This window comes from Drosophila miranda, chromosome XR, assembly GCF_003369915.1.
Source record: "Drosophila miranda strain MSH22 chromosome XR, D.miranda_PacBio2.1, whole genome shotgun sequence".
NCBI lineage: Eukaryota > Metazoa > Arthropoda > Insecta > Diptera > Drosophilidae > Drosophila > Drosophila miranda.
The window spans coordinates 9,170,746-9,193,088 of NC_046674.1; the positions used below are offsets into that span (position 1 = coordinate 9,170,746).

At 46.0% G+C, this 22,343-nt stretch overlaps 1 protein-coding gene across 1 annotated transcript; it reads right to left on the minus strand.

Moving 5' to 3' along the window:
* Positions 1–243: 243 nt before the first annotated feature.
* LOC108153444 lies at positions 244–22,143 on the minus strand. Its single transcript, XM_017283459.2, has 5 exons — positions 21,624–22,143; positions 13,618–14,411; positions 1,277–1,533; positions 795–1,213; positions 244–734 (listed from the first exon to the last, which is right to left on the minus strand). Exons 2-5 carry the CDS (start codon positions 14,382–14,384, stop codon positions 603–605), a joined length of 1,575 nt encoding a protein of 524 aa, XP_017138948.1. The 5' UTR covers positions 14,385–14,411; positions 21,624–22,143; the 3' UTR covers positions 244–602.
* Between the last annotated feature and the right edge of the window lie 200 nt (positions 22,144–22,343).

A 22,343-nucleotide genomic window follows, 5' to 3' on the forward strand; every position in this document is an offset into this window, starting at 1 on the left:
AAGGTCAATCAAAATGTAAATTTTTGTACATGGTAACTACACATTTGCATCAACTCGCTAGATCTGCGCGCCAAAGTGAAATTGTTTAAAAGTGAGTGGGTGTCAAGGATATAAATGCAATCCAGTGGAATAGATTATGTAGGGAAGCACGATTTGAGAGAAAATATGCATAAAGTCCACTTATGGCTGTTGCTATACCCCATGCTCTTCAATATTCGACATAATTCTATTAATAAAGTGACATGAATTTGAAAATGCATTTATTTGTGCAATGAATTTCTCATATACATTATAATTATATACAGATACATGCAAAAAAAAAAAAAAACTAAACACTGACACACACACACACATGGGAGCGGAGCAGTGGAGACGGTTACAACTACATAAATCCTCAGATCGTAATACACTTATGACACGTTCATCGCTTAAGTACTAGGTGTTCTGGCGCTGATTCTAGAGACTACAGAGGCACTCGCATTCGGGAATGGCTTACAAGCAGGAGCATGGTGAACAGAATAGACAATTAAATTAACTAAACATTTAATTTATATTAGATTTTCGTAAAAAAAATGCAGTTCTTTGTGCCCTCTCGTTGGCCCCTAGGGACAGTTGGCGTTGGGGCCGTTTCGGCACTTGAGAAGAAGATTGAGCATCCCCTCCAGCTTGTTGGTCCGCGACTCCGTCTTGTACAGATTCGTCTGGAGCCGACTCACGTCCTGGGCTTGCTTTTCCTGTGGAGAAAGGATCAGGAGGATCAATAAGAGTACGCCCCGGATATGACCATTACGTACCAGGGTGCTCAGCCTCGTCTGGAGCGTGTCCACCACACTGTATGTGGCCTGTAGGGACTTTTGCAGCTCATTGGTGTGCACCCGCTCATTGGCCAGCGAGCGTTCGATCTTCTGCAGTCGCGTTGCCACCTCCGGATCCATGTCATCGATATCGTTCTCAAGATCTCGCGCCTCGAAGGCGTCGTCGTCGTGGGTGGACACCTTCTTGCAGCTCTGCTGGTCCGCCTGCAGCACGAAGCCCTGCCTGCAGCGGCAGAAGTAGGAGCCGGGGGTGTTTACACACTGCTGGTCGCACGGCTTCTCCACGTGGCACTCGTTCACATCCACCTCGCAGTGACGGCCCGTATAGCCGGACGGACAGGAACAGGTCTGGGGAGCCGTGCAGTTGCCGCCGTTCTGGCAGCGCGTGGAGCAAACAGCTAAGGGGACAGCAAGGAGATCGTTATAGCGAAAGATCTGCAATGTAGTGAAAATAATCTCACGTTTCATGCACGCATCCGCCCGCGGGTTCTCCCGGCTCCAGCCCGTACAGCAGTCGTAGGTCATCTGCTGGGCCGTCTTGTGCTTGATCACGTCCCGGTAGGCCGGCTCGTGGACCACCTGCACCCGCGTGCACATCTGCCCCGAATAAGATTGGGGTTGGCAGGGCGTGCTGACGTGCTTCCAGGTGGGGCGCGTGTACACCTCGGTCGTCTTGACGGGCATCGTGATTGTCCGCTGCTGCACGCAAATGTGTCGCCTGCAAAATTAAAGCAGAGCAAGGTGTGAATTGGATTCGGCGGAGCTTAGAGTTGGGTGTTGGGGAGATGGGGAGATGGGAGCGTGGCCTGGGACTGACCCAAATCAACGGATCATCTGCAAAAGTGAAACTGACTTTTCCAGCCGAATACCCGGGCCAGGCACAGACACCAGCCAATTACTGTCATAATAAAAGAGTGGCCAACAGGTTGGCAAACAGCGCCCAGCAGAGGCAGAGGCAGCAGCAGCAGCTGGTCGGCTGACTCGCCTCCGCTTTGACAATTGTCACAAGTGTCCCCAGCGCCAGCTGCCAGCGGAGCGGACAACTTGCTAGCCACGATACGAATGTGTCTGCCTGTCAATATCTGCGATGACAAACACGACACGGACCACTGACTGGCCACGCAGCTTCATTTGTGGAGGCCAAACGAACAAAACTATTTCGAGGAGCAGCAGCAAAAGTGCTCCAATTCACGGAGGAGATATTGGACTGCTTGTCGGCGAGGATGGAAAGCAGTCTAAGCTGTGAAAAGGTGGGAATTACACAGGTCAGTCCTTCTAAAACTCGCGATTCACTCAAAAACTCTCGCCGCAAGCTGTTTTTTTTAATAAGCAAGCAGTTAGGAAGAATAGCACAAAAAAAGCACCAAAGCCGCGTACGCACTTTAACCTTCCCACGCCCCTGCTCCGTCACAATCTCACAAACAGCTGTACGCTCGATCTCCATTTTCTTTTGAACTGTAAAAAATATGAGAATGAGGTGCAGCCGGAGAGCATGGAATGCGCGAGCAATTAGGAAACGGACTAGAAGGAGAGCATGGAAGCCTTGGAATTGGAACGAGCACTAAGTTACTTGCGCATCTGTCTCGCTCTCAGACATTTTTTTCATCCTGTGTCAGCTCCACGTTTTAGGCCGCAAAATCGCGAAAATAGTGAAAACTCGTGCGGAAAAAATGTCGCGCTACGGTGCAGTGAAGTGTAGAAGTGAATAAAACACTAAACAATCAAAAGCGGGTGCGAAGCCCTCGCCAAAACGGAATAGGAAATGCTGATTGATGAGTAAAATCTACGGAAGTGTACATATGTATATGTATGCAAGTGCAACAAGTGTTATATATGCATATACACATGTGAATATATTTTCATGGGCAAAATGTGTGTTTGGTCACGAGAGCTTGCTTTGTTATGTGTGTGCGTGTGTGAAAATTATGCAAAAAGGCGCAAAGTTTTGTCTCTTTCTTCCTCATTCATTTAATAGAAGCAGAAAGGAGGAGCGAAGGCGCGCTCTCCGTGAAAGTTTCGCAATAGTATAAGGTGAGGCATTCCAAGTCTTGGAATATGTCCCTCTCTCTCTCTCTCCCGTTTTGTATACGCACGATCAAAATATGCAAATATCGTGGGAGGGTCACCTCACCTAATCTTTATACACTCCTAATTTGTGCTCTCATTGGAATTGCTCTTTCCATCGGACATCGAAAAAGAAAACGGAAATTCGCGCGCGGTACAAAAGATTGCAGAAAGGATAATTAGGAAGCAAAAGGTGAGTTCTATTTATTGTTCGCCCTCGTTTTTGCCATTTTCAAATATTCTCAGCTCAAGCGCATGGTAAAATCTAGCCATGCTGATGGGTTCCAAAATTATTATCGGCTATTTATGCTGATACAAAATTATACCCCTATACTCCTTAAATATCTCGTATAAAAATCAAAAATCAACATTTTCTTAACATTTCACGTATGCTCTCCAGTGCTTCGAAAACCCCCGGTTAGCACACTGTTCAGGCAATGCTCCTTAGACCTTTGGCCCGCAAGCTGTAAAACCGAAAAAGCGTTGATAATAAGCGGTTTTTGTGATTTTGGTTGCCAAAAAAAGGCAAAACTGGCCCAAAAGCGAGGTGCATCCATAAATTGCCAGGCTCCGACTGTATGTCGGTGCTGCTGCTGCTGCCACGGCTGATGGTGTCGTAATTGGCAATGCGGGCCAAAACAATTGCAAGCGCGTGACGTGGCCGCCACTGAGTGACGACCTGACGACGACTGGCCGCCTGTTTGACTACCGCTCGAACCGCTTCGATGGCCCCAGCCCCAACCCCGACTCCAACCCCAAGCCGTTGCAGATTTTTGCACATTTTTTCCCTCTGTGTTTTTTGGCCAAATTTGTGCCTTACAAAAGAGCAAGGCGTCGCGGGCCTCGAAAGTGGCACACAGTTGGCATGGGTCCTGCGAGCGGGACATTTAACAATTTCTTTATTGCTGCACATGCATATTTATGTGCTGACTTGCTGGCTTGTAGCTGTGGCTGTTCCTGTTCCTGTTACTGTTACTGTTACTGGCTTCCCCCTGCACCATAATTCTCACGTTATTTATGCGCCAGCATTCTCGGATCTCGGCTCTCTCACTAAAGGGCGCCACCAGCGAACGGATGGGGCAAGAGCCAGAAACAATGAAAAGAACGGGAACGGGAACTGCAACAGCAACAAAATGCGGAAGTTTTTCTTACGAAGAAACTGTGCCAACAAAGTGCAACATGAAATGCTCATTCCCGTTCCCAATCCGTACCCCAATCCCCATTTCCATGCCACTCCGTTGCCTGCATAAATCTCCATCCACGAGCGGGTCGAAAGCAGATCCAGATCTAGATCCCCCAGCCCCCCCACTGGGCCAGACAGCGCCAGACAGTGTGAATGGCTTCATTGCTTTGTTTAGAAACGTTTAGGCTAAAATTAAATTTGAATTTTTAATTGTTAAGGGCCCCGGCCCCCCGAACGGATGAACGAACGGAACACCTGCGGACTGACTGACCTCCCCTCAAGCCCGGGGCTTTCCTTTGCAGAGAAAGATGAGATGAGATGAGATCTCAATGGGGGCAGACAGGGAAGCCCTTGACAGATCCATAAAATTATAAAAACATCCATCAAAATTCTCAGCCCCGCCAGAGACCAGTACCGTACGTACAAAAAGAGAAGCCACAGCCACAGCCAGAGCCACAAAATGAAATGCAGTCTGGGGCCAATTAATCAAAAATTAAAAACTGTTGAATTTTACAAGAAATGCAACCAACGAAATATTGGTCAGGCCTTCGCTCCGGTCTGTGCCACGATCCGAAAGATGTTCGGGATCAAGAGGGGGAAGGGGGGTAGGAGATGAGGAGATGAGAATGAGGGGCCAAAGTTTGAGTGCGGTTTATTGATTTACGATTTATTTTCATTGGATGGCACGCAGAAATTGATGAGCCAGCCGATGGCTGCAGGCCAAAAGGTGACCCCGGAGCAGAGCGGAGAAAAGCGGGTGTGTGGGCATAATGGACTGCGTCGGATGGAACCAGAGGCTAATAAATGGATGCGGCTAGCGTATACACATTAAAAATCTCACGATTATAGGCCATGAAACACACACGGATGAGTCACACCTCATAGAGTCTCAGAATTCAATGCACGAGCTAGATACGAAAGTATCCTGGAGTAATCCAGGAAGCAAGGGAAGTTCAATAAGCCCTTGAAAAGCTTTACCGAATCACCTTTATCTCCTTTCTTTTAAGGAAATGGATTCTGCTCAGCTTGTATCCTTGACTCGGGCCCTGTAAATTGATAAATATTAATAAGCCCCCCGTCAAAATGTTTTCCCTTCACTAAATTTAATTAATAATTTAAATACGACGGCCCCATAAATAGTCGCTATTTACTTTTGCACCTCCCATTGTGCTGGCCTTGGGCGAGGAGGGCTTTCGTGATTTATTTAAATCTTTATATTAAATCTTGCCTTTGTGTGCGATTCTCCGGACAGATGACAGATGGGAGATGAAACCCACCAATTAGCCATAGATGGGGAGTCTTTCAATGGGTCTCCATTTGACTTAAATCATTTTTATTGGGCCTCTTTTCAGGGGAGGGTCATTTGGGAACCAGTTTGCATTTTGTCAATCTTTACAACTGCAACGTGAATGCATTTAAAAAACAGTTAAAAGCCAAACAGTTAAAAACCAGAGCCACAAAAAACTTGGCGACACTTAACAGCTGTAAACGGCTTTAGTGCCTGGCTTTGGCTTTGGCTCGGATTCGGACTCGGACTCGGGCTCTGGCTTATGGCTAAAATATGCCGGGAAAAGTGCAAGCCATGCCTACTCCGGCTGTCCGACTGTCCGGCTGTCCGGCCTGCCTGCCTGCCGCCTGTGTGGTTATCGTGTTTCCAAATGAAAATGTGAAATAAATTTATAAGAAAAAACATAAAAATATTGTTGCCACAGTCATAAAATGAATTTTTATGTCCGTGTCTTCCACAGATGATGACGGGGAGGAGGAGCAGAAGGAGGAGGAGGAGGCTGAGAAGCCGGAGTGAAAATGCCTGAGGCCCAGGCCAGGCCAGGCCAGGCCTTAGGCTGATCCGAAAGTGCGGGGATCTGCTGGCTAACTGTTTGGGCCATTTGTGGTCCAGTGCAGTCCACAAACTGGGCAGCTAATCTGATTTGCTACATGAAATTAGAATTTAAATTGGCCAGACCAACGAATGCGCAATTCCAGACGAGGGCCCAGGCCAAATGCATCATTAGCCCGACTGTATTTGCGTCCAATCCACCCACCCACTACCCCGCCACACGACGACGACGACGACGACGACAACGACAACAACAAACAACGACAAGAAGAACAACCACGACAACGACAACGGCTGCCAGAAGAAGAACAACCACGACGAGGAGGAGAGCATTGAACACATTTTTAGACTTGCTTCCTGGTCCCGTGGTCCAGCTTTATTTGGATTTTCACTTGGCGTAAAACTGCAACGCCCCTGTGACCACAGCCCCAAACGTGGATGGAGATGATGGCCCCGATGGAGACGATGGAAACGACTGCAACAACCAAGACGACGACGCACTGCCTCGGCAGTTTTTCTAATAATATTTCAGTCATGTCCAGGGCCCCAGCAAAGGAAGGGGCAGCGGCAGTGGCAGCGGCAGGGGCAGTGGCAAGTGCAGCTTTCAGTTTTGTTCATTTTCTGCGAGGAGAATTATTACAGCACTCAGCTGAAAGTCTGCCGAGGTGGAAATCCAATATGCGACTGGACAGATACCCCGAGATGCATGCCCCTGGGAAAGAATGCAGGAATCAATGTGTATCGCGGAAGCGACTTCTCCTCCGCAGCCTCTGCTCTGCTCAAATGTCTTTGAAGAACTTGTCAGCACTAAATCAGTTTGGACTTGGATGGATGTCCGCTGATATATGGGCAAACTATTCTGAATAATGTATGAACGGAGTCTGGGATTTGATGTAGACTTTTCTAGCTATTGGCAGATTGATTGAGTTATGAACTGAATCGAATTTCAAACAATAAACAAGTTTTAAATTAGGATTCTGCTATGGATTGCCGGGGAATATCAATGTTTCTCCTCTCAAAGCATCAGCCAACTCCCTGCTAAAGTGAATATGCATTCTGGAGGCTGTGCACTCTACCGATTCGTGTGGCAGAAACCGCCAGTCACGGCTAACCGCCAGCCAGCCAGCCAACCAGCCAACCAGCCAGCCAGCAGCCAGTTCTAATTTGCCTGTAAATTTGTCTTGCTCTCTCTCTCGGCTGGGGATTATGCAATAAAAGATGCACAAAGAATTTGTTGCGTTGCAGAAAAGTGAAAAGAAAATTGCCGCAAGTGTCAGACGGTCTAAGAGTCGCAAGAGTTGCAGCTGAACCTAGGGATTGGATATGGAGATGCAGATCCAAATGCAGATGGGTATGGATGGGGATGGAGCGCTATTTTGTGGTAATGCGAGCTGATTATATACAATATGTTGCCAGGGAAGTTGGCCCAAAAGCGATATGGCGCGGTTTTGGAGTTCAGTGGCCGGCTTGCCTCTGCCTCTGCCACTGTCTCTGCCTCTCATGCATTTTCCATACAACATAATCGCGCGATAAGCGATCTCTGAGTCGCCCCAATCGCCACAGTTTGCCTGTCAATGCGACTCCGACTCCAACTCCGACTCTGACTCCGATCCTCCACTAATGCGGCCCTTTCTTGTAGCTGGAGCCCTGGAGCTGCATTGCCTGCCCCTCTTGTGGAGTGTGAATGTGATTGAGAGTGTGCTGTGCGATGCTGTGGTGTGTGTATGTATCTGTGTATCTGTGAGGCTGGTGTAAATCATGATTAATGCCCCAAACTTGTTTAAACAACAGCCGTGTCGAGCCGTGGCCGAAAATCCGATTAGTGGCAACGTGAGCTCCAGCTCCTCCTCTCTCCTCTCTCCTCTCTCCAGGCCCGCCAACCCTTTCTCCCTGCCCTTCAAAGGAGGAGGTGGAGGCGGCAGAGAAATGCACAAGAGGCGTGCACGATTTCCATTTTATTTCTTACCTCCTTTCTTCAGTGGCTTCTTTTTCCAATGAACTGAGAGCTCAACAAAAAAGCCCAACCAAAAGCGAACGCACACACAAAAATTTTCATCAAATTAACATACCATACCCCGTATTTGTCGGCTATTCTCTGTTGTTGTTATTACGATGCTGTCTGCTGCCTGCTGCCTGCCGTCTGCCGTCTGCTACCTTCTATTGTTACTAATGCTAATGGTAATGCTGAAATGGAGATCCAAATCGCGCAACGACGAGTGAAAAGGCCGTAACGAAATTTTGAAAGCGCTCGACATTTAGGTGGGGACAGACTGGTGCTGATGCTGATGCTGCTGCTGCCGAAAAGTAGAAGATAAATGAAGATATTTTCCTATGAATCTGTCGGCCCACGCCCTGCCCCAAGCCGAGGCCCAGGCTCAGGCAGAGGCAAGTGCAACGCTGGTACCATTCCACTCCACTCCACTCCCGAACCCAATCCCAATCCCAATCCCCATCCCAGTCGGGTCTTGTTCGAGGCCCCACATGGTATCCAATTGCAACATAATTAAGTAAGCCAAATGGCAACGACGTGTCTCGTTCCCTCTCCTCCTGGCGCTGCTTATCTTTTACACAGCGGGGAATTATTTGGGAATGGGATTTGTTTTAGTACTCAAAATATTCGGGGAAGATTTCTTGCTCTTCTTTAATTGAATGAAATGCAATTTGATTGCAGAACAAATGAATCGATCACAAGGCATGACTAACTCCCAGAGTCATCAATGTAGACAGGGATTCTATGAACTCTTTTACTGGGAGAACCAGAACCCCTTCACGATTAATTGAGCCCCCGAGACGGTACGGGTACATGAATCACCCCCGAAGAAATATGCCATATAGGCTATAAATGCTTCAATTGATCTTCCAGGGCATTAAAATTTAATTTATGATTCAGAGTCCTTACACAGTATAAACCCAATGTAATGGGTTTTCTTGCAGTGTACCTCATGCGAGTATGAGTATGTGTGGCTGGAATTTTGTGCGTCATGTTATGGCCCGGGCTTTTGGGGGGTTCGTGCTCTCGTGCTCTCGAGCTCTCGTGCTCATGCCTCGTGTGTGGCACTCCACAGAGTTTTGTTGTCTTTTGTAGTGGGGCTGCAAGACAAAAGCACTGCAGAGACAGCGCCACCCAGTCCCCAGCCTCCCCACCGTATCGCCCGTCTTCCCGAACGGGTTTGCATGTAATCTGTCTGTCTCCGTCTCCGTCTCCGCCGCCGTCTCGGACCCCTACCCTCCCAGAGCATTGCATTAACCCAATTTTCAGCCTGAGATGCGAAGCTGCGTGATTTGCAAATTACGGTGCAGCGGTCCACCTCTGCAGCGGCATTGTGACGGGGGACGACTGTCCAAACTGTCCCCCGTCCGCCGTCCGCCGTCCGACGTCCAATTCATGTTTTGAGTGACTTACTTGTGTTTATGTAAAAACCTCACTAATTGCACACACCAGACGCCCAGGCACAGGCAGAGGCAGAGAACCGAACAATACGAGTAAATTTATACCATGAATCGGACTTTACTTTACATATTCATTTAGTGCATTAAGATATATGATTGTTTATGTCAGCGCAACGGAGGCATAGAAATACGTAGATCGTATTGGGCGTGTCAATGGTGATCATAGGATCATAATTATTGTATAAATATGCCTTAGATCTCGACTTTCAGTGTGTAAAATTACACTCGGAGAAAAATGGCATAGTAGAAAGAATTGAAGAGATGGAAGATTCGGTTTTTAAACCAAAAATTTTAATTCTAAAATAAATTTAATATATTTAATTTGTAGGAAATATATTAAATCTAAATATGAATTATTTTTTTTTAAATATGAAATATATTTAATCAAAACTTTAAAATTAAAAATGAAATATATTTATTAAAAAAAACACTTTCTTTTTCAAAATTGCACTCTCTCGGTGGGAATTTATTACTTAAATTTAATTTAATCGAAGTGTAAATATTCGATTACCAGGGCTTTTTTTCTCTGAGTGTAGATGTGGCACACACTGATTGATAGCCCCCTTGTTAAAGAATAAAAACAAAAACAAAACTCCCATTTGGTAATTTGATACACCTACATATTTCACATGTCACACGCCACAGAGAAATGGTAACAAATATTTCCCTACCATGTAGATCTGTGACCCATATCGTACAATGGGTGCTCCATAAATTGTTGTACGTACACTCGAGTGCATATCGAATGCACGCCCCAAAAGGTGAACAGATTGAACCATTTGCAGTGACAATGACCGTGACTAATGAGGGGAAACGGGGTCACCAATTTGGAAATATGCATGTAAACCTCTTGGAACTTTTCTTTCAATAAAGGTTTCCCTTGTTTTTCAATCAGCTTTCAGCTCCGCCCAGAGAGAAATCCATCTTAATTAAAACGAATATTGAGATATAAGAGGCAATATTTTTTGCATTTGTCAAACTGGCAATTTGTTCAATTGATGTCATATCATGTCGTGTTCTTTCTGCTGATTTTTGATGAGCACGTGTACAGGCTGTGTTTTGCTGTTGCTGTTGCTGTTGCTGTTGAACTCCCACATGCCTCCATGCACGTATGTTTTGTTCCCATCGAATCCCAAGAAAAACTCATTAAACGAGAAGGCAGAAGCCTGGGCCAAGGCTTACCCTTGCTGTCGGCCGCCTGGCTGATGGCATGACTTGGATAAGCCCCAGCAGGGCCAGAGACCAGACCAGGCCAGAGCTCGGCTCCATCTCCATCTGCAGCTCCAAGTGGGAGTGCGGTTAGGCACGCGTAGGCGTAGCCATTGAGCACAATGCTTCACGGTGCAAAATGTTAACGAATTTTCACAGGCTGCAGCCGCATTCTAAGTGCAGTTTTTCCAAGCGCAGCATATCAAATCATTCGTCACTCGAGTGGCGTGCCCCAGCCGCCAGCCGCCGGTACCTACATATATCCCATTCCCATGCCCATACCCTCTCCCTATCCCATAATTATCGCAGAGCCTAAGCCGGGGTTCGATCGTTGACAAGCAATTTGCAGGCGGACTACAACCCTGACTCCGCCATCCAGCTGCGCATGCGCCTGTGCCCCTGTCCGAGCCGGAGTCGGAGTTGGAGTCGGAGTCGGAGTTGGAGTCTATGTCTGCGTCTGCGTCTGCGCCTGCGTCTGCGCCTGCGTCTGGTTCTTTGCCTCTTGTTAGGGTCACAGAGTTGGCTAAAGTGCACATAACTCTCCTTGGCTCTTGTCTCATTTTATTGTACATTTTGCCAATTGTTGTAGCTATTGGCTTTCATTTATTTTTTATTTTTTTATTTTTGTGCTGTTGTTTTTCCATAGCCAGGGATTGAAGTCAAGGCCCTGCTTTGTTTTCGATTTTTATTATTGTGTGGTGCTTCGGGAGATACTATTGGAAAGATTGCAAGCTTGGGCTGTGCAAGTGGCATTTAAGCGCTGGCTGGCGGGCTGACCACGCCCACACACACACACACACACGGGTACTCCCTGAATCAACACCCTGTCGTCCACACCACCGATATGGAATGTATAATTAATTCATTAACTCCGGTTTTAGATCGGTTAATCGCTGATCGGTTGCGTTTGGGTGTCGCAATCGCCGCAATCGCAAATCAAAAGTCAATCATTGAGTGCTACCCGAAAAAAAAGCAGACATCAATCAATTGTCAGTGTGGCAGGCAACTGCCGGTAGCAACAACAACAAATTGTCTGCCACATGCACAGTGCAGACATCAATTGGAGTCATCAAACAGAAGCCCCAAAGACCGGGGCGGTAGCCACAGTGGATCGCAGCAGATTTCGAGGGATCCAAAACGATATGGTTCCGACTCTTTCGGAAAGTGGCAATTAAAAGCGAGGCTGCCTCAAGCTCTCGCCGGGCCGGCCCCACTGTGCCGCCACAGAGCGGGGAAATGACTTAACTCCACTTTTATCCCCCCAATCGCCGGCTATAACGCTGATTAACACCGGACTGCAGTTGGCAATTGAATCGTTGCTCTGGCCATTAACCAGGTCTGATATATCAGAGGGGAAAGAGGAGGAGGAGGAGGAGGAGGAGTACTCGTACTCGTACCATTGCAGATCTGTGCTGATGGCGGCGTGTGAATAACCAAAACGAAACGAGAAGCCAAAGCCAAAGCTGAAGCCAATCCACATGAGAAGTCATTTCCATATGCTGTTGCTCTGTTGCAATGCGCCACTTGCAACAGTTGCTGCACTGCTGCTGCACGTGCAGTGCTTAAATAAATAGAAAAGAGGCAAGGCGGCATGCGCCTACATGCCGTGGCAGAGACAAACAGTGGGAAAACGAATACGTAGGAATGGCTGGAAAATGGGAATTACACACCGAGTATTTCCACCAAAACCAAAAATCATCCATTAAATCCTCCACTGAGAGGTGGCTCGGTGCGGCTCGGCTCAGGTTTCTTGCCACTTGTGCACCACTGTAATGGCCAGCCCATGGCCCATGGTATGAATGATGATGCTAGGCTGTGCATTTGCCTTGTGGCAGCATTTTGGCAGCTGCCGCATAAATCAAAATGTGTCATAATTTGCAACGCCAGAGCCACAACAACCATTGCAACCTGCCAGTGCCACTGCTGCCACTACTGCCACTGCCACTGCTGTTGCTGTTGCTGGTTGAGATTGCGCATACGCAGCGTTTCCGCTGTGCCTGGATTGTGGGATTGCTGGATGGACTGTGGATGGGTTGTGGATGGCATGCCTTTGCCCTTAAGTAGAGCCACATTAATTCCAATTAGAAAACATCAGCACTGGCAATTGAAAACTCGTTAAAGTTCATTACCTTAAAGCGACTGACAGCCACACAGCCGCACAGCCTCACAGCCACAATGGAAGGCGACACTTGAAGAGTCTGCCTGTTCAAGTCAATGCCAGGGCACACCACACAATCTTGGCCAGATCGCGGACGAAGACACGACAAAACACAACCACTACAGATAGATGCCCACATATCAACGGGTACGAGTACGAGTGCGAGTGCGAGTAGTTGGTACATTTAAGGAGCTGCAATTGCAATTGTTACGGCCACGGATACGGGTATGGAATGGGGGTATAGGGTGTGGGGGGTATGGGGCATGGGGTATGGGATTCAAGTGCGCGCTCATTGATTTGCTGCACAATTGACACACGACAATTGGAGCCGCAGAGCAGCAGAGCAGCAGTGGATGTGAAGTGATCGTCGACTGGCTGTGGCTGCGGCTCTGGCCACTTGGCCTTGGGGCTAATTTCCAGCCAGTTGTTGGCTGGCATGGCATTTGGTCTGGGCCGCAAATTAGCACCGAAGCGCAGCGCAGCTGCTGAATCGACATTGAAATCTCGGCTTGTCAAAATATTTAAATAATTTATGTTCGATGCGATAAGCCGCCGAGGCACAGCGACACACGGAGGCAGCGCCAGACCCGAAACTGATGTTGGGCCAAAGGTAAAGCTGATGCTCTGGCCCCGGCTTTTGGAAATACTTATTTATGACTGCAGCAGCCTTGAACCGGGGGATGGGGGCTCCGGCTCTGACTCTGATAAATGCAATCGGACACGCCCCGCCCCAATGCCGCTGAAAGATCGCTCCGACATACGTCTCCATCTCCCATTCGAGGGGTGTGACCCAAAGGCATTATTCTTCTAGGGAACCTTCAATGGAGCCCTCCAGAAGGAAAGGTCAAACTATTGATCTTAAATTAGGAGGATTCGGGAGGCAAGTTCTTTGGCTTACCGTTCCATCTCCTTGGGATCCGTGGGATAGTTGCGTCCAATTGTGTTCGTCTCGTAGGGATCCTCCGTGGTCACACCGGATGTGGATGTGGTGGTCGCGGGAGCCGTGGTCGTGTAGACGTAGCCACGCCTGGCCGGAACCAGAGGCGGTATGGTCCCGATGCTGCTCAGTCCCGGGGTGGCAGAGCGGCGGTTGAGGCTCGGCGGTGGAGCAGTGGTACTGCTCACAGATACGGACGGCACATAGTTGTAGCCACGTCCCCGCTCCCGCACCCCAATGAACTCCACATCCTGGGTGTTGTCCTCCCCCTTGCCAGAGTGCGGCGAAGAGGGCGGAACCGGCGGCGGCGGCGGGCCGAAGGTGTTCGTGTAGATGTTGTAGGTGTTGTAGTCCCACTCGGTGGGACGGACGCCCGCCCCAGCGCCCTGCTGATGCAGGCGACGCGTCAGAACCTTGTTGTAGGGATTGTGCGGATGGATGCGACGCAGTCGGGTCACCTCCTGCATGGTCACACCCGGCAGCAGTTCCACCTCCGCCTTGGCCTGGTTGGCCAACTGCATTCGGCGCGTCTGTCGCTGGTGTGTCGCTGCCAGGGGACTCCCCTGACTCCCCTGATGGTGTCGCTGTCGATGGCCGTGCCCTCGATGGCCCTGCAGTCTGGGGCTGCCGTTGGTTCTGTTCTGGATACCTGATGCCGCCGTGGCCAGCAGCATAACTGTGCAGCAGAGCAGCAGAGCGGAGCTTAAAGTCGGACTGGAGTGCGTCATCTTTGGCGCTGATTCGGGTTAATGCAACTGCAAAGAGGGAAGACAAGCAAACGGGTATGTCTTTATTAAGTAGCTCAACGTGTTCTCCCAGATACCCCGATACCCCCCCTCCCCTTCCACACGGTAGCGCAACCAATCCTCACTCCCTGAGATACCATTCACTTTCATTCTCTTGCGGATTCCTAGTCATTTTGCACGCTTTTCGCATTTAATGTAAGCAAGAAGACGGATCCACTTGGATCTCATTATGGATTCCTTTGTCTGACCAACGCCGACCTCCTGTCCGTCCGTCTGCCAGTCTGCCAGTCTGTCCATCATCGCGTGCACTCGTAATTGAAAGGTAGCATAAATGTATTAACAAGAAACATCCTATCCTACCCACCATTCCCCAATATACCTGTCACCCCGACAATTTGATACACTTTTCGAGCATCGACAGCCAGAGAAAAAAGCCCTGAGAATCGTAAATTTAAACCGATATTTCAATTAATATTTTCATATTTATATGAAACAAATTCCAACAAATTTAATATAGTATATTTTTTTAAAGTGTTTTATATTTGGTTTAAATATGGGCTGTACTAAAAAGAATATTTAATACATTTATTTTCTTTACTTTTTGTTCAGAAACCGAATATTTCATTTAACTATGAGTTTGGGAATTTTGATCTTTATAGGGTATTCAGGCATTGAGGAGACGCCGTGTGGATACGATGCTCCTGCCCCTTCTCCTGCCCCTGCCCGTGCTCCTGCCCCTGCTCCTGCCCCCGCTCCTGATGGGGCCAATGCTGTTCATGGTCGAGTGGTCAACACTTCGAACAGATCCACTCCTGAAGTTCGAACTTTCGTGACAGAGACAAAGGCAATTTGTACAGCTCCAAATGGAGCCGACGCTGACGCTGACGCTGAAACTCTGATTATTATTCTTGTTTGTTCTGGTTAATGTGGTTCTGTTCAGTTCTGTTCTGGCTGATAAATCACAAGTTCAACAGTTAACCCGCAGGAGCTGTTGCTGCCAAAAAAGAAAACAAAAAACCGAAGCCGGAAGTCAGCATCGCTTTGTTTTCTGGCACTTTTTTCACATTTCTCAATATTTTACGCACTGCGGAATCGTGGGGCAGGGAACTGTGGCATGCCATCATTTGTCAGCATCAAAAACACCAAAAAAAAAAAAAAAAAAAACAATTATTATTGCAATTGCTGCTCAGCGAGAGAGCTGCTTATTAATATTCATTGCCTTAACTTGAATTTACGATAACGGGGTGCCACACAGCCACCCCCAACAGCACTCCCCCCCGCCCCGCCCTGGATCATTAAAGTGGATCTAACACATGTTCGGGGATGGGGATGGGCTCTGCTTTCCCCATGCCTTTCCCAATTTATGGATGCAATTGGGAGCATTCTACACAAGACTTTTGATGGCCTGCAATGACAGCCGTTGAGACATAATTAACACTTGCTGCGCTAATTAAAAAACAGATCGAAAGACCGAAAGATCGAAAGACCGAAGGAGATTGAGAAATGTACGAGAAAATATTGTAAGTTTGATCTGACCCTTTTCCCAGCCGAAAATGGAGTTCCATCAGGTGCGGCCTTAAGCAGGGCTTAGTAAGTGAAACCCTGGGACCTGGGAACTGGGACCTCCTCCCCGGGCTACCCGACTGCCACTCAAATGTCCAGCCAAACCCATCCACAGCCCCCGGGAAGGCCCCCCATCAGCTGTCATAACTCTCAAAAAAGATTCCGAGAAATGCAAAAACCGAAAAAAGATGATAAAAAGGTTTACGGGCGCCGCGCATCAAGCTTAATCAAGACTGCAGACAAACAAACGGCACACAGAAAAAAGACACAAAAAATAAAACTTTATTCCACCGAAATCTAAGCTGCAAAATCCAGCAGCTCAGCCCCAAAGCCTCCGAGTCTCAGCCATAGAGCGTCTACGGAGTTGACAACTTGCCTTGACCTTGCCGACTTGCCAAAAACGGTCAGCCCAGAGATAAATCAATCGGAGCGGACCCCCCGAAGGTGGAGATCAGGTCTGGCGATGGAGGACCAACCCACTACTGGCCGATCAGCGGCAATATTTTGATATATCTCTAATTAATAGCTGGGGCCATTCATTGCCTTAAGAATATCATATATAAATCAACTTTCGGGTCGCGGTTGCAGTTTCGGTCGCAGTTTAGCTGGAAATTATGCAAAGGCTGGCCATCCATTGATTTCCAGGGAGTGGGATTGTATCTGTATCTGTATCTGTGTCTGAATGTGTGTGGGTTCGGGGTATCTAGAAATTAGTGTGTGTTAAATGTTATTGATTTGTTTTCCCAGCACATAAATCACAGAACAAATACTGCAGGGCGTGGACAGAGTATATACTGACGCTCTCTAAGAAGCAGCCACATCATCATCATCATCATCATCACCATCACCATCATCATCCTCCGCCGCTGCGGGGAAAGTGTCAACTTTATTTTTGTCAGTCTCACAAGACACACCACACGATGGTTGCTGTGGGTGTCCCATAGTTTGGGGAGACCAAGTATCTCTGGGATCTTTATCTGTATCTCTGTGTGTGTGTGTGTGTGTGTGTGTGCTGCTTGTCAGTGAGTGAGCTGACCCAGACATGAGCTATGGCCAATGAATCACGAGAGATGCGTGAAACAGACGTACATATATCAAAGAAATAGTATGAGGCAGAGGCGGAAGAAGTACAGGCATCTCCGATCGGTGTATTCCATTTGGAATATTGATCTTTCCAGTGCATAAATCTTTCCCTAAGGGAAGACCAAAGTGTACTTAAAATATTCTATTTATATACTATGTATTTATTTACATATTTGGCCTTCTATCCTAGTGCTAGAAAATGCACTTATATTTCATTCTGGTTACAATAATTATTTTAACTTATCCGCATTTTGATTTTGATACATACAAAATATTATACATTTTAATGGGAATATTTTTATTTTATTTTTACTTTATTATTTATTTTTTGTTGTCTAAAATTGAATCTGAATTTTGTACCATTTATATTTTGAGTTTAATTTTAAAATATTTGTTTTAAATATATTTCCTACAAATTAAACATAAAAAATGTATTTTATATTTGATTAAATTTGGAATGTATTTAAATACTTTCTTTTGTCATTAAATACCGAATATTTCATTTAATTAAGGGCTTCGTGTTTCTCTCAGTGTACAGATAGTGGCCCGTTCTCTTTATCGAATGGCCCCTGTCTGCAGATTCTATTAATGCCCTCCTCCAAGAAACATGGCCCATGTCTCGTTGGACATGTTTTGGTTGTCATAGGAAATGGCTGTGCCACAGACAGACAGACAGACAGACAGGCTGTGGCGCAGAGGGGAAGAGCAGCCACCCTAATTTCAGTTTTATTAATACAATTTTTTGCATTCACCATTAATCATGGGCTGGGGTCCATGACTAAGGCACTAAAACTCTGAAACACTGAAACACTAAAAGACTGCTACTGCAATTACCTAATTAGTTAATTATCGCTAGCATTATGGAAACGTTGGAATACTGATCTTATTTGAATGATCTTTCAACCGCACCTTGCACCCCAACCTGTTTACATTTACGTTTTTGGTTGAATGGTGTGTAAATTGTTCATCATTTGGTGGATTTTTGTTGGTTTTCTATTTTTTTTTTGTTTGGGGAAAGTATAAGTATATTTTTGGGGCAATTAATTTAAGCAGCTCCAGAATCCAGATTCTTCTCTGCGCGGGCTGCCATTTAAATGTTAATTAAATGCCCGACTGGAGCTGGCTGGCCCTTTTGTGCAATTCCAAACAGCTGCCACTTTGGCATGCGTTTTTATTTACGAGTGCGAGTATGTTGTGTGTAATCTCCGAACAAAACAGAACAGAGCACCAGCAGCCGCTCCTCAAGTTCTTATAAAGAGATAAACTAAGAGCTTAACGCCGCTTCGGGGCAGCCAGTCAGCCAGCCAGCCAGTCAGCCAGAGAACTGTTTGGTAACTCTCCCGCCAGCAACAGCAGCAGCAGCACCGTTTTAATGGCAGCCCGAAAAATAATTGAAAAGTTTTGTATTGTAATTTCTTGGGAGCAACCGACAATTTTTCAACGCTGCTTTCATTAACATCGGGGGTAACCCGACAGCCACGATGGGCTGTTAAATGTCTCAGATCTCTAAGGAAGATTTCAGTTCGCGCGACCGCATTAGATGTCCGATCTCACCCGCTGGGTGTGAGACGGTGGGGCTATGGGGCTCTGGGGCGGTGTGGCCACCCACCAGAGTTGCTACAGTTTTCACGCCCGCCAGCTTCTGGGGTTCAATAACCGATCGCGTTGGGTGGATTATCGAATGTATCTTATCTGTCAGATTGCCAAATATTTGCCATATGCCACAGGGCGGGCGCCGAGGGGGTTACACATTTCATTCATTCCTCAGCATTGTTTGTTGTTCTTGTTGACGGTTTCGTCTCCGTTTTCCCACGACAGATCGGACAGCTCTGACGGGGCAGAGAGCTGGGGCACAGGCACGGGCACAGGCACAGGCACAGGCACGGCACTGGGAGAGAAGAAGGTTACAAAATCATGGCCAACAGATTGTTAATAGTGTGTCAGAGAGTCCGCGTCGCCGGCTACAGATTTGATAGTATATTTCACATGGCTCTGGTCGTCTCTGGTCCGCTGTGTCTTGTTGATCGTCGTGTGTCGCTGTCTTTAATATGCAAAATCATGACACATTTGCCCAGCGTTTGTATCTCGTTTACTCTTTTGACGTTTCTTCTTCTTCTTTCTTTCTCTGGCCTTTTTCTTTGTACCCGTAAATAGGGTATTGGGACTTTGATCAGTTGTTTGCGAAGCATAGATACTTCGAAACGATTTTTTTCTTCTTGGATTCAAAATTTTATAGAGAGTGGGTATTTTTTCACACTTTTTAAATTATTAAAATTGAAATTAAATATTCAATTAAATATTTTTAATTTTTAAACGAATTTTTTTGTATTTAAATCAAATATATTAACTGTTTAAATATAATATTTGTTGCATACAAATTGATTATTTTTCATCATTAAACGTAATGTTTTTTTTAAATTTAAATTAAATATTTTTCATATTTAAATAAAGTATTTTTCATATATAAATCATCCTCATCTGAATCTGCAAGGGTATCTACAGTTTCATTTAGTCATCCTGTGTTGTGTCTGTTTTTTAATGTTTTTTTTTATTATTTTTTTTAACAAGATCAACAAACTGACTTCCCCTTCCCGATCGGTAGAGGAGATGGGGTAGGGGTGGGGGTGGCTGCGGCTGCGGCCGGCCAGGAGGTTCGAATCGTTCGAATGCCTTTTGTTTACACTGTACTTTCAGTCCAATTAAAGGAATGTGTTCCAAGTCTTTCGGCATGGCTTTTGGCCTTTGTTGTTTCCTCTTTCCTCTTTCGCAGAGTCAGAAATGAAAAGCGAAAACGACAGACAGACAGAGAGCGAGCGAAAAGCGAAAACTATACGCAACATGTTGAACATCGACAGTTTGACATTTGGACACCCTGCCCTCGTCGCCCCCTTGCGTCCCCGCCACCGCCCGACAAGTTCAACTGCGACTGCGACTGCGACTTCAAATGCGAAAACTCATTTCAATAACAAATGCAACGGTCCAAAAAAGGAATACGAGTACGGGAAAAAAACTTCAACAACGGGACGGCCACAATTTGTTGACTAGTCCAGTCTTTTGCTAATTGCTTTGCAGCTGCAAGGGGGCGTCCGGTGGCGGGGCCACGCCCACGCATGCCTCATGGCCCATAGCTCATAGAGAGCCTGACCACCCGCCAGACAAAAGGCATAAGCCCAGTTACCGTTAGCTGCGTAATTTATGCAAATGACTTTGGCTAATTAGAAAAGCCAAGAAAAAATGAAAAACCGGAAAGCAATGTCTAAATCATTTGCCTCGAGCACTCCGCGTGCGCACCCCCCGGAGTCCCCCTTCTGTTTCTATTTGAGAATCGCCATAATATTTGCAGGAAGATTATGATATGCGCAAAGGCACGATCGTATAGGGCTAAATCGTGCCCTAGACTGTAAATTTCGATTGTACACTTGGGCACTGTGCACTTGCCACATGGGATGTGTCAAAATGTGCACAGAAATATTTAAGCGACTACGAAAATGTCGCAGTTGTTTCATAAGCTAATGACAACAAAGACATTTTTCGATTGAAATATGCACATTCATTGTGTGTTTCAATTGTTTGCTTTTGTCACATAATAAAACGCATATTTATGCAAAGTTTTGATATGATTCGAAGATAATATTGGTGAGACTTTTGGGAAATTAATTAATATTAAAACAGATAAACCCAGAGAAAACAAATACCCCGAGATTCGCACAGACATTTTGTCATTAATCTGAAATTATTTTATGTATATATATTTATATTGTTATCATTATTTTCAAGATTAAATATATTTTCCAAAAAAATTTAAACAAATTTTATTTTTTTATGTTTAAAATTTAGGTTAAATATGCGTCTGTTTAATCCATTTTTAATGTTTAAATCAAAGTGAATTCTATTCAATTTCACTAAAAACCGAATATTTAATTTAAATATGGATGTGCTCCGATTTCCTCAAACAATCCTTAATTTTGTGGGGTATTTTTTGTTACATTTTTATCAACTTCGAAATGAAATTACAACTTGACTAAGGAGATTATTAATCATGTAGGTATCGCGATAAAAAGAAAGTTGAAACTTGGTTTGATTGCATTCAATGCATCAGGAAATTCAGGAGAACCGACACCACTTAGTTTTATTGAATTGAAACATATTTAAAATTGTAATTATGATATGGCATTCAAATGAGTTGTGAGAACATTGATAGGTGCTTTAAGATCAGATTACGTGGACACGTATGCACACACCCCTTTGACATTTGCAGGAAAATTGAATAATTAGAGTCAAGACCCATTAACCGATAGATGTTTAATGTTTAATGGAGTCAGAGCCGGCCAGCGTAGACGGCAGCGACACTTAATGCAAATTAAAGCCATAAGCACTCTTGTAACTCCAATGCCCAGAGCTCGCTCTGCAACAGCCCCCCACCCCCCACCACCCTCCAACAACAGCAACAACAGCAACAAGAAATGCGATTTTGAGCAAGATTAATGTACTAGGAAATGTCGCGCGCTGCCTGACACACATTCAATTCATACATAAATAATTGCAATTAATTAAAAATATTTGCATTCGACTTACACAAAACGAACACAAAATCCCACTGACTGCCGCGGAGAAAGATTTCCCCTCTGCTATTGTGCGATAATCGTGGTCAGATTTTATGCGATGCGGCACTTAAGGATGCCCCGCACACAGATACGGATACAGATAATAAATCAAAAACAAAAAAAAATAAGCAACCAATTATGTCAAATTTGCAATCACAAACCATAAATCGATTTGAGTTTTCGCGCTGACATTAACCAGATACGCGGCACACGGCTTTTTGTTTAAAACAAAACAAAAATATATTGAAAAATTGCGAATTGAATGGGGGGATCGCTCTTAAGTGATATTTATAAACATTTATTGAGGATTACAGCTCCTCCCCGTCTGCAGATTCTGAATATGATTCTGAATCTGTGTTAGCTGCTTCCGTATACCGTATGCGAACAACAAAATTTCGTGCGATATTTGATATATTCGAAATCTTCTTTGGGCGCGGCGGAGCGAAGCACGAACACAAAACCGATCGCTTAGAAGTTCCGAGACGAACTGAACGATTCGAAACAGCCGAAACCGAAAGTCCAGTTAACGATAGCCGCCCGGCCCCGGCTATCCATCGGGCACCAAGATCTCAGAGCAGCTCGGCTCGGCTCGGCTCGGATCGCCTCGGATCGGATCGGCTCGCTTACAAATTTGGACGGGGACACGACTGATGTGTGGAACTGGTCGGGCGGGGGACGACCGATGATGTTT

Bases quoted from the DNA above. Each gene is read 5' to 3' on its own strand.
- LOC108153444 (XM_017283459.2), bottom strand. From the start codon at position 14,384: ATGACGCACTCCAGTCCGACTTTAAGCTCCGCTCTGCTGCTCTGCTGC. The intron at 1,534-13,617 runs GTAAGCCAAAGA...TTAATTTTGCAG, and splicing joins GATCCCAAGGAGATGGAACG to GCGACACATTTGCGTGCAGC. The intron at 735-794 runs GTACGTAATGGT...CTTTCTCCACAG, and splicing joins AGACGAGGCTGAGCACCCTG to GAAAAGCAAGCCCAGGACGT.